The sequence below is a fragment of the Mauremys reevesii genome, linkage group 22 (genome assembly GCF_016161935.1).
Source record: "Mauremys reevesii isolate NIE-2019 linkage group 22, ASM1616193v1, whole genome shotgun sequence".
In the NCBI taxonomy this organism is placed as follows: domain Eukaryota; kingdom Metazoa; phylum Chordata; order Testudines; family Geoemydidae; genus Mauremys; species Mauremys reevesii.
This window is the reverse complement of record NC_052644.1, coordinates 22480827-22493211: the sequence shown is the minus strand read 5'-3', so window position 1 is coordinate 22493211 and position 12385 is coordinate 22480827. Positions and strand designations below refer to the sequence as shown.

Here is a 12385-nt window from a genome sequence, read left to right as displayed (position 1 = left end):
GCGGGGAGCTGCGGAACCCGTTCACTCCAGCCAAGGGGGGGGGGGACAGAGGGGAATGACACGGAGTGGGGGGGTTTCCGGATACCCAGCCCCCTGCGCCCCACCCCAGAGCCGGGCGAGGGGTCCCCGGATACCCAGCCCCCTGCGCCCCACCCCAGAGCCGGGCGAGGGGACCCCGGATACCCAGCCCCCTGCGCCCCACCCCAGAGCCGGGCGAGGGGTCCCCGGATACCCAGCCCCCTGCGCCCCACCCCAGAGCCGGGCGAGGGGACCCGGATACCCAGCCCCTGCGCCCCACCCCAGAGCCGGGCGAGGGGTCCTGATACCCAGCCCCCGCGCCCACCCCAGAGCCGGGCGAGGTCCCGGATACCCAGGCCCCTGCGCCCCACCCCAGAGCCGGGCGAGGGGTCCCCGGATACCCAGCCCCCTGCGCCCCACCCCAGAGCCGGGCGAGGGGATACCCAGGCCCCTCGCCACACCCCAGAGCCGGGCCAGCCCCTGCGCCCCACCCCAGAGCCGGGCGAGGGGTCCCGGATACCCAGCCCCTCGCCCCACCCCAGAGCCGGGCGAGGGTCCCGGATACCCAGGCCCCTCGCCACACCCCAGAGCCGGGCGAGGGGTCCCCGGATACACAGGCCCCTGCGCCCCACCCCAGAGCCGGGCGAGGGTCCCGGATACCCAGCCCCTCGCCCCCACCCCAGCCGGCGGAGGACCCCGGATACCCAGGCCCCTGCGCCCCACCCCAGAGCCGGGCGAGGGGTCCCCGGATACCCAGGCCCCTGCGCCCCACCCCAGAGCCGGGCGCCACCCCAGAGCCGGGCGAGGGGTCCCCGGATACCCAGGCCCCTGCGCCACACCCCAGAGCCGGGCGAGGGGTCCCCGGATACCCAGGCCCCTGCGCCACACCCCAGAGCCGGGCGAGGGGTCCCCGGATACCCAGCCCCCTGCGCCCCACCCCAGAGCCGGGCGAGGGGTCCCCGGATACCCAGCCCCCTGCGCCCCACCCCAGAGCCGGGCGAGGGGTCCCCGGATACCCAGCCCCCTGCGCCCCACCCCAGAGGTGGCTGCATGCTGGTCATGGGGTCTGTCTGAGGTTCCACAGCGGGGCGGGGGGGATCCTGGCAAGGGTTGGGGAGAGGCCCCAGGTCTGTTACACGCACACGCATGTGCCAGGCTTGTGTGTCCCTGCCTCTGGCACACACACACCTCATGGGGGACCCGCCCATCGCTATCTCTGAGCCACCGGGGGTCACGGGAACCACAGTGCAAAATCCCTGGGGCGGGGGGAATCTCTCCGCCCTACGATCCCCAGCGCCAGACACGGGGGTTCACCACAGCAGGATGGCAGCTGGGGGGTGAGGAGTGAACCATGGGGTGAGGCCACAGGCCTTGTTCGTGTGACTAAGGGGCTGTGGGGGCCAAATCTGACGGGGGGCATCGGGCTAAAGGCGGCCTCGTGCACACATAATCACACCCACCCTCACACACTCGTGTGTCGCACGGCTGAGGATTCAGGAGGGCATGCATGGAGCGCGGGCACCCACGCCCGCACTGCTACACACCCCTGGGTGCTGCTCCCAAAGGCAGGGGGAAGGGGGGCACCCTCCAGGCCAGAGCAGGATCTGGGGCAGCCCAGGAATCTGGATGCGGGGGGAGCCAGACCGGCGGGGGGGGGATCTGACCTTGGCAGGGGCACAGGATGGGGGCTTTACAGACAGGCAAGGGGGAGGTGCTAATGGAATGAACTGAGAGGAGGGACCCCCATAGGTGGGGCCTTGGCCAGAGGAACCAGGAGGTGAGTGTGCGAGTGATGGTGAACAACACACACGTGTGCGAGGCGGCCGTGTCGCTCCGGCAGAGTGGGGAGCCGCCGGCCCGGCAGATCACGGCCTGTCTCCGTCTCGGTACCAGACGCTGATGCCAAGCGACAGCCAGGCCTGAGGGGGCAGCCTGGATGAGAAAGAGCAATTACCCAGACCTGGGGCTCTGGGAGGGGGGGGGATATCGGGGGGGCTGGCGGGGCGCAAGCTCAGATCCAACCCAACAGCCAGGACCAGACGGATCAAACCACCCCACCCCCAATCTGACAGAGGACCCAGGTGTAATGGCTCCCTGCCCCCCACCCCCACTCTAACCCAGCAGACTCTAGTCCCCCCAGAGCTGGGGAGAGAACCCAGGAGTCCTGGCTCCCCGCCCCCTCCCCCAACCACTAGCCCCTCCCCTCGCGCCTCTCAGAGCCAGGAGAGAACCCAGGAGTCCTGGCTCCCAGCCCCGCCCCTGCTCTAACCACTGGCCCCCTCGCCCCACTCAGAGCCAGGAGAGAACCCAGGAGTCCTGGCTCCCAGCCCCTCCCCAACCACTAGCCCCTCCCCTCGCGCCTCTCAGATCCAGGGAGAGAACCCAGGAGTCCTGGCTCCCAGCCCCGCCCCCCCCGCGCGAACCTCTAGCCCCCCTCGCCCCTCTCAGAGCCAGGGAGAGAACCCAGGAGTCCTGGCTCCCAGCCCCCCTGTTCTAACCCCCAGGAGTCCTGGCTCATAGCCACACCCACTCTGCTCCAGCAGCCGGGGAGAGAACCCAGGCGTCCTGGCTCCCCGCCCCCCTCCCCACGAGTCCCCCCCTTTCCTGCACCCCTCCCACCCCCCAATTCAGCCCCAGATCCTCCAGGAAGATTGGCAGCAGGGGGTGAGGACCAGCCATCGCCATGGAAACAGTCTCCGTGGCAATGGGCCTATTCAGCATCTTTCCCCATGCTGCGCCAGGCAGCAGGGCCAGCGGAGAGCGGGGGGGGGGCAGGGTCAAGGGGGGGGACGGGAGGTGGGGGGGTGGGGCGGTCAGGAGAGCTTGGGGGCCCAGGGGTAGGTGGCGGGAGCAGCAGGAAGCTCTCACCTGTCTGGGGGGGTCACTTCTCAATGGACCCCCCCCAGTCCCTGTCTGGATCGCACCCCCACCCCCACCCTCAGTCCCTTCCCCACGCCCCACCCCAGAGGTGGACGCAGCGTCCTGGCCCCGGTCCCTGAAGATACATTAACGGGGTCCCAGCGGCCCCGTGTCCCCGGCACCCAGCCAGACGGGCCATTTAATTAAAAGCAGACAGCAGCGCAGAGCCCGGGCCTGCCGGGGGGCGGGGGCAGCGCAGGCCCCATGAACCAACCCTGCCCCCTGGAATCCCAGCCGTAAGCAGCCCCCTCTGCACCCCATGGCAGTACCTGAATGGGAGCCCCCAGTCACTAGGGGGCACCAGCCCCCCCGCTCCCCGCCCTGGCCCCAGGGCAGGGACTGGCTGGCTCGGGGGGGGGGGGGCAGGGAATGGGGCCCAGGCCTGTCCCCTCTGGGGGTGGCACCAGCTCCCACCTGGCCCCAGGGCAGGGACTGGCTGGCTCAGGGGGGCAGGGAATGGGGCAGGGGCCTGTCCCCTCCATGGGGCCCTGGCTTTGATCTGGCCCCAGCCATTCTGCGGTTCAGTCTCCTGCTTCAGCTTTTAACTTAATTAGCCAAGTCGCCAATTAATCTCCTGAGCTGCAGAGAGAATTAATGCGGGGGAGGGGGCTGAGGCGCCTGCCAGTTTGGGGAAGGGGGGGGAGCTGGAATACAGAGGCCCTGGCAGCTGGAGGGGGCGTTGCAGGGTGCTCCGTGGGGGTGTAGCTGCTCGCAGGGGTGCTGGGGGAGTGGGGGGGGGGCTGAGGTTGTGGGGCTGCTGTAGAGAGTTCTAGGGGTGCAGGGGTGAGTGGGGTGCACAGGGGGCGCATGGAGATTTGGGGGGGCTGTGTATGCCTGGGCCCTATGGACACCCATCCCATCCCTGCCCCCCCCGAAAGTTTACCCCCCCCTCACTTTCCACCAGGCGGGCTCATTAAGGAGGAGGCGCCGACGCTAATTACCCAGCTGTGAATATGGGTGTGAAGGGGGGGCGGGAACTCCACGAGTTCGAAATGCAGCAATCGCCTGGCTCCACGGAGGGGCTGGGAGCCAGGACTCCTGGGTTCTCTCCCTGGCTCTGGGAGGGGAGTGGGGTCCGGTGGTTAGAGCAGGTGGGGGGGGCTGGGAGCCAGGACTCTTGGGTTCTCTCCCCGGCTCTGGGAGGGGAGTGGGGTCCGGTGGTTAGAGCAGGAGGGCTGGGAGCCAGGACTCCTGGGTTCGCTCCCTGGCTCTGGGAGGGGAGTGGGGTCCAGTGGTTAGAGCAGGAGGGCTGGGAGCCAGGACTCCTGGGTTCTCTCCCTGGCTCTGGGAGGGGAGTGGGGTCCGGTGGTTAGAGTGGGGATGGGAGTTAGGACTCCTGGGGTGCCCCCCCCCACACGTCTCTCCGTGGCTCAGTGCTGGACAATGGGAGGGTCCCAGTTTGCGTCGGTTTTCTCTCTGGTTACCCTGCCCCCACCCCCACCTTCCTCCCTAGTTCTTAACTTCACAGGACAGGTCTCATATTAACCGGGACCCCTTGCTGCTGCCCCCCCCCCCACACGGCTACCCGTCCATTAGCAGACACCCTATCAAACAGGGGCCTAACCTGTGAAGCTCCCCTCCCCCCTCCCTGGGCACCCCTCCAAGTTCCAGCCCTGCCCAGGGGTACCCTGAACTCAGAGCTCCTGCCCCAGGGGTCTCCCCCTGCCAGCCCCAGGCGGGGGCTAAGATTCGGGTGGGTTCTTGCCCTGGGAATTGGGGATAATCCGTGAGCGGGGCAGGGGGACCCCCCCCAACTCTGGGGGAGGGGGACAGAGCCTCCCCCTCCGGGGCAGTGTGAAGGGGGGGCGGAGCCCTCTAGCAGTGAAGGGGTGGAGGTGGGCGTGACCACGCATGAGACTCCGCCCACCATCTCGCTCGGGATAGGCTGGGCGAATCACATGGTGCTGACCCCCCCCCCAAGTCCTGATTGGATGGATTAATTTCCCACTAAAACATTCCTGCTGGTGGGTGGAATATTGGCGGGCGGGGGGGCTAGGGAAAGGCCCGGACACCTGGGTTCCATGCGTGGATTCCCCCCTCCCACCCCGATGTTTCCATGGTTGGGGAGGGGGACAATGTCCTGCCGCAGGCAGCAGTATTAGGTTGTTACCCTCCCCGGCAGGGGGAAGACGGGCAGGCAGGAATGAGGGGTAGTTCTGGGGGGGTGGGGGGAGACACAGCACCATCCTGGTGGATGGGGGACAGACAGACACACAGTCCTTTCCCCATCCCCCCCCGCACACACTCTCCCGTGGTGCAAAGCCACCTTGCACACGCGCTCACAAACTCACGCTTGCCGTGAACCGTATCCCCATAGAGTTTATATTTGCAAATAAAATCAGTAAAATACATCGGTTCCTCTATACACAGGTCGGAGTCTGAGATGGGGGCCACCGGCTGGTGGGGGAGGGAAGTAACGACATTGCGGGGGGGATCAGTGGGGGGGTGGGAGAGGGGACAGCAGAAAGGGGATATTTGGCAGCCGAGGGGGGGGGAGACTGAGGATCAATTGGGGGACGAGGAGGGGGCGGCGAACGCATCGGTGGCGGGGGACAGACAGGGTGATGGGGACAGATGACAGCAGGAGAATTTGGGGGGAGAGGGAGTTTAGGCAGCTGCTCTCATCTGGAAATTGGCACGTTTTATTACATTCAGCCTCCGAGTCTCTGCTGGGGGGAGGGGGCTGGGAGCCAGGACTCCTGGGTTCTCCCCCCAGCTCTGGGAGGGGAGTGGGGTCTAGTGGTTAGAGGGGGGACTGGGAGCCAGGACTCCTGGGTTCTCTCCCTGGTGCTGGGATTGGGGGGTGGGGGTCTGGGAGCCAGGACTCCAGGGTTCTCTCCCTGGTGCTGGGATTAGTGAGGCTGGGAGCCAGGGACTCCTGGGTTCTCTCCCTGGCTCTGGGATTGGGGTCTGGGAGCCAGGACTCCAGGGTTCTCTCCTGGTGCTGGGATTAGTTCTCTCCCTGGCTCTGGGATTGGGGTCTGGGAGCCAGGACTCCAGGGTTCTCTCCCTGGCTCTGGGATTGGGGGGGTGGGGGTCTGGGAGCCAGGACTCCTGGGTTCCCACTGTAGCTAATTCCCTAGGCAAGGGTCTGAAGGGGGAGGGGGGCAGAAGCCTGGCTTGTATTGGGGGTGGGCGGATGTAATTATACCTGACACCCAGGTGCTACAGGGCTGGGCGCTGGGGCAAAAAGAGCATGAGGATCCTGCCCCCCCCTTCACACGGGGGATCTGGGAGGGAGCAGTCAGTGAGAGGTGTCTTCCCCCAGCAGCCCCTTCCTGGGAATCAGCCCCGCAACCCGGAGACAGACAAGCTGGAGAATTCAGCCCCGTCCCCTCCTGCTCCAGGGCCACAAGGTGGTACAGCGAGCCCCCGTCCCCGAGCCAGGACGAGAACCCAGGAGTCCTGGCTCCCAGCCCCCACTACTCTAACCACTAGACCCCACTCCCCTACCAGAGACGGGAGAGAACCCAGGAGTCCTGGCTCCCTGCCCCCCCTGCTCTCACCACTAGCCCCCCCCCCCCCGAGCTGGGGAGAGAACCCAGGCGTCCTGCTGCACTGTCGGGGAGGCGCTGAGTCCCAGCACTGGGGGGGCAGGGGAGGGGCAGTCGGGGGGGTCTGGAAGACATTCTAGTGTGTGTCGTTTCGCTCCCTCGCGGGGTTGAGGGGAGGCCGGCGCAGAGAGTCCGACGAGATGAGACGAGACGAAAGCCCTTATTGGTGGCCAGGAGGCCGGGGGAGGGGGGGGAGAGGAGAGCCAGGGGGCCACAGTGGGGGGGGCATGTGGGGGGGCCCCCAGCAGGGAGGGACCCAGCTTTGCAAGCCCTGAAGTGGGGAGAAGTGGGGGGGAGGACCCCCCTGGACGGAGCTGCACGCTGGGGATCACAGCAAAAAAACATAGCCCCCTCCCAGACACACCCCCCCCAGCAGTCACAACAGAGCCGCCCACGGTCCAGAGCCGTCGATCCCTGTGGTGCCGACCCAGCTGCAGGGCAGGTGTCCCGGGTCCCCAGCGACTCCCCAATTCTTTGGCAGCTGAGCATCGGCCGGGGGAGGGGAGCCCAGGGGCCCTGGTGTCCCCCCCCCCAATTCAGGGGGAACAGAACTTCAGAGACCAGTGAGTGTGTGGGGGGGTTAGAAACAGGTGAGGGTCCCCCTGGCCAACAGTCCCCCCTCTACCCCAGTTGGGATCACCCTCAGGAGCCCCCCCATCTTGTGCCTGTCCCCCCCACCCTCAATCCTGCTGCTCCCCAATTCACCCCTCCCCCTTGGAGCACTAGTGAGGGGTGGTTCACCCCAAACCCACAGACAGCCCAGCAAGGCACAGGCACATGCAGCCCCTGACACGTGCGTGAGAAAGCGTGACCCGGTCTGGGTAGAGCAGGGGCTAGCGTGCAAGGTGGTGGGGGAGAGTACGGTGATGGTGCACATACAAGCAACGGCAACTGTCCTCGTGCAGGCAATGGTGCAAGCCAATGCTCCAAACGTGCACGTGTGAGTGATGGTGCAAGCTGGGGCCCAGCTAAGTATGCTTGTGTGGGCAATGGTGCAAACTGGTGAGTAGCTGAATGTGTCCATGTCTGATGGCACAAGCAGATGAGCACATGGACAATGGTGCAAGCAGATATAAAGCTGAATGTGCAGACAAGCATTGGTGCAACCCCACGTGCAACTAAGTGTCCACATGAGCAATGGTGTGATATGGCAGTGAGTGTGCACACACAAGTGACAGTGTACGCTGATTTTCAGTGTGCAAATGTGCAAGCTAGCGCATAGCTGAGTGTCCATGTGCAACAGATGGTACATAGAGCATGGGTGCACTAGTGATGATGCAAGGGGGTGCACACGTGAGCATGCACGTGTGAGCAATGGTGCAAGCCGGTGCATAGGCAAATGTACACACGTGAGCAATACTGTGAGATGGCGAGTGTGCATGCACAAGCGACAACGTCCGCTGATTCGCAGTGTGCTAATGGGCAAGCTAACGCCCAGCCGAGGGTACACGTTGCAACAGACGGCACACAGAGCGCGCACACACTAGTGATTATGCTGGTGGGTGCACAGGGGAGCGTGCCCACGTGAGCAACGGTGCAAGCCGGTGCACAAGTGAATGCACACACATGAGCAATGGTGCACGGCGGCACGGAGCCAAGCCATTACACAAGGTTCCCTCCCTCGCCTGCCAGCCCCCTCCCCGGGATCCAAGGCCCCTTTCTTTCCAAGGGGGGGGCATCGCCGGGGGCCCCTCACTCTCTGGGGGGTGGGGGGGCATCGCCGCCCAGCTTCTCCTTGCTCCTGGCGTCATCTATTCGGGCCTCCGTGGCCTGGGGGCGGCCTCCCCTCTCTCCTGGGGGGTGGGGGGCTGGGGGCTCCCCTCTCCGGGGGCGGGGGCTTCTCTCATCACCTCTCCAGGAAGAGCTTGAGGGCGCGCTCAATGTTCATGCGGTGCCCGACCCGGGTGACGCCCAGGTCGATGTAATCCTCCTTGGTGAGCGAGGGCAGGTGGGAGCCGTCGATCTCGTTGTCCAGGAAGCGGTCGCGGTGCTCGCCCAGCTTCAGGTACTCCAGCCAGTCGGCCACGTCGAATTTGGTCCAGAAGGGCAGGGGCTTGGCGCCGAAGGGCTTGTCCGTGGCCGGGGGCAGGAAGTGGGTGGGCGAGAGGGAGCGGCTGCCGGAGGGGAAGTCGGGGAAGGGGCCGGGGCCGGAGGGGGGGGAGCCGCGCAGGTCGTAGAGGCCGCCGTAGAGGGGGCCGGAGGGCAGGATGGGCAGGGAGGAGGGGCGGGGGGCCGGGCTGATCTTGTGCTCGCTGGGCAGGGCGGCGGGGCTGGGGGCGCGGCGCAGCGCCGGGCGGATGTCGAACTCCACGCTCTTCGGGGGCTTGGGGCCCGGCCCCGCCTTGGGCCAGTTGTGGAACAGGCTGCTGGGCGGCTTGGAGGGGCCCGGCACGTCCTCGGGGAGCCTGGTTGGGGGGGGAGAGATGGTCACAGGGTGCTCCTCCCCCCCCAGCAGTCCTCCCCCCTCCTGCACCATGCAGAGGCCAGGGCGGGACGGCCCCGTGCCCCCCAGCTTGGCACGAGCAGCCATGGGGCAAGCGGCACACTTGTGGCACACGATGACGGGGGCTCGTCTGCAGAGCAGAGAAATTCACCACCTCTTGCACCCACGGCGGGGACCGGGTCCGGCACGGGGATCTGCTGCGTCTACCCCCCCCCCCGCCCGCCCCTGCTGGGACTCGGCCCAGGGCCCCTTCCAGCCCGGCTCTGGGAGAGGAGGAGGGCTGGAAGCCAGGACTCCTGGGTTCTCTCCCTGGCTCTGGGAGGGGAGCAGGGTCTAGTGGTTAGAGCAGGGGGGGGCTGGGAGCCAGGACTCCTGATTTGCCAATCTTTGCCACGTCTTCTCCCCAGGGTTACTCCCGTGGGGTTGCACCCCCAATACCCTGCCCCATGGGTGGGGGAGGGTCCCCATCTCCCACAGGTGAATTCTCCCAGTGCAGACAAGCCCTCGGACACACAACACAATGGAGCAAATTAAAGGCAGCAGCGCGGGCCTGGTGAGCGGCTGGGGAGTGGGAGCAGGAGGGGGCCTCTGTGGGTGTGCAGCGGGGGGAGGGGGGTACAGACTCCTTCGGGGGGGCTCAGTGGAGTCCCACGGCAGGGGGGGTCTGGGACAGAAGGGCCCCCTCTCAACCCGGGAATCGCTAGGAAACCGGGCACAAGGAGTGGCAGGATGTGGGAGGGCACTGGGGGGGGCGGTCGGGCATGTGTGCAGGGCGTGATGCCCCCCCCCCCCAATCCCTGACCCCAGCAGCCTCCTGGGAACCCAGCCCTATGGGTGAGTGCGTGCGTAGGAGGGAAGGTGAAGGGGTGGCCACATGCAGCGCCTGGCACGAAAGGGTCCTGCCCCCCCCCGCGCACGCACACACACACACACACACACACACACGTGCCGGGCGTGGCGGAGCGAGAAACCAAAACAAACCCAAAGCAAACATGAGTGACGGGCACGGCGGCGTGAGGCATGCACGGGCGCTGCTGGCTTCCTCCATCCATCCATCCATCCAGCCGGCCTCCTCCGGACGCTACCTTTGGCGCTGCAGGGAGCCGGGCCGGTCGGCGCCGAAGGGGCCCGTGGCGTCGGGGGGCCGGGCCCACGAGACCCCGCTCATCTGCTGCAGCTTGGAGCTCAGCTCGCTGATGATGCTGGCTTTCATGGCCGAGACGGGCGAGGGCTTGGCCGCCCCGCCCTCCTCCCAGGGCAGGGTGGGCGAGCGGCGGGGCGGGGCGGGCGGCTCCTGGGCCGGGGCGGGCGTGAGGGTGAAGACGCTCTCGGCGCAGGCCGCCACCGAGATGGTGGAGCTGGTGGGGGTGGCGGGGTCGCGGCGGGCGGGGAAGGGCCGGGAACGCAGCTTGCCGGGCTTCTCCGCCGGGCCCCCGAAGGCTTGGCCGTCCAGGTAGGTGACGTAACTGTCCAGCAGCTCCACCCCCTCGCTGGAGAGGCCCGACATGCTGGACAGGGTGGAGACGGAGCTGATGGTCTCCAGGTGGTGGTCGCTGCTGCTCCGGCTGTCGATCTCCTCGATGCCCGAGTCGGTCACCGCCTCGGGGGGCTCGGGCGCCGGGATCTGGATGGAGGACACCACCGAGGAGAAGTTGACGTGGGGGGCCTCCCGGGGCTCGGGCGCCCCGCCCTGGGTCAGCGTGGCCACCTCGCTGTCGTAGGAGGTCAGGCTGGAGGTGGTGGAGTCCAGGGCGGCGGTGGCGGGCGGCGGCGGCGGGGCGGGCGCCGGCTCCGGGGCGGGGACGGCGGGGGGCTCCCGGCCCGCCTTGGGGGAGTCGGGCTTCTCGAAGCTGTTGGAGAACTCCAGCGGCGGGGCAGCGGCTCGGTGAAGAGGAACTCGTCGTCCACGTCGATGGAGGGAGCCGGCGGCGGGAGGACCAGCAGGGGCAGCCCGTTCTCCTCCACCCCCTGGGCCGGTGCCGGCTCTCTCTCCTCCCGGGGCCGGCAGTTCTCCACGAAGCGCACGTGCAGCTTCTCGGCCCCGGCCCCCTCCTCCCCCCGCTTCTCCCCCGCCCACGGGCCGCCCTTCGGCTCGGAGGGGGCCCGGCGCCGGGGGCTCTCCGGGCGCGGCTCGCCCGCCGGCGCCCCCCACAGGCGCAGGATGGAGCCGCCTCCTCCGGAAGGCTCCGGCGCCACCTCCCCGAACCGGGGCGAGGACGGGCGGGACCGTCGCTCCTCCGCCTCCGCCCGGCCTTGCTGCAGCTGCTGGGAGTGCGATTCCTGCAGCGCCCGCTCCCGGGCGACCAGCGCCAGGCCCAGGGGCGAGCCCGGGTCCAGGATCTTGCCCGTCAGCGGGTGGATGAGGGGCGGGACGTTCCCGCCGCCCGGCCGGGGCTGGAGCTGGGGCAGGAAGCTGGAGCAGACGGTGGTGAAGGCGCTGGTGGTGCTGGTGCCCCCATAGCCCTTGGCGGGGCGCGGCTGGTAATAGGTGCCCGGCGGCAGGGGCTGGGCGTAATTCAGCTGCAGGTAGGGCTCGGCCGAGAACATGCCCTCGTCGATGCTCTTCGAGTGCCGGAGCCGGGGCGCCGGAGCCGGCTCGGGCGCCTCGTCCTCCGGCACCTCGGTGGAGAGGAAAAGGGCGGAGCGGCGGCGGGCCTCGCTGTGCCACTCCCGGTCCCGCCGCGCCGCCCCCACCAGGGCCGCGCCGAACTGGCTGGTGAAGTCCATGCTGTTGTGGAGCGGCAGGGCGGGCACCGGGGCCGGCTCCGGCTGCCCCTCGGCCTCCATGCTGCTGCCCTGGCTGCTGCGCCCGCTGCTGCTGGTGGAGGGGGCTTTGATGACGATGGTGGGGATGGCGATGGAGTTCTTCTCGGGGGCGGGCGGCGCCGAGGCGGGCGGCGTCGGGGGCGGCTGAGTCTGGGGGGCAGCCCCTTGCTGCCTCTGCTCATCCTCCACCTTGGTCTGCTTCACCAGCGGCCCTTTCCGGCGCAGCGGCTTGGCCGGGACGTACATGGCGGCGCTGGCCGCCCGGGCCGGCAGGTTGTAGTAACGCAGCTCCGGGTGCGGGTGGTGCCCGCGCCAGCCCCGGGCGGGCCCAGCCTCGGCCCCACGCTCCAGCTCCTGGCGGTACATGGCCAGCTTGTCGCGCCGGGCCGGGCCCTCGAAGGCGGCCGGCTCCTGGTGCAGCGAGGCCGGGTAGAGCTTGGCCTCGGCGGCCGGGTTGAAGGTGGAGCGCACGCCGGGGGTGAGGCGGCCGGTGGCGGAGGGGGGGGCGCTGTAAGGGGGCTCGGGAGGGGAGGTGGTGGGGGGCGGGGGGATGTCCTCCGAGCCGGGGACCGACAAGCTGCGGCTGAATTTCATGGCTGGGGGAGCCAGGTAGGGCTTCTCGTCCTCCACCGAGCCTGCGAATGGACAGACGGACAGTGGTCGGCCAGAGCTCCGGAGTCCCAGC

The 12385-nt window shown here is 68.3% G+C and overlaps 1 protein-coding gene across 1 annotated transcript in view; it reads right to left on the bottom strand.

The window, feature by feature from the left end:
• Positions 1 to 7186: 7186 nt before the first annotated feature.
• The window catches only part of SHANK1 (SH3 and multiple ankyrin repeat domains 1), a 38566-nt gene continuing 33367 nt past the window's right edge, over positions 7187 to 12385 (bottom strand). The window contains 3 exon segments of the mRNA XM_039511076.1: positions 7187 to 8896; positions 10020 to 10809; positions 10812 to 12335. Of these exon segments, the coding sequence (XP_039367010.1) occupies positions 8338 to 8896; positions 10020 to 10809; positions 10812 to 12335 (2873 nt within the window). The 3' untranslated portion in view covers positions 7187 to 8337.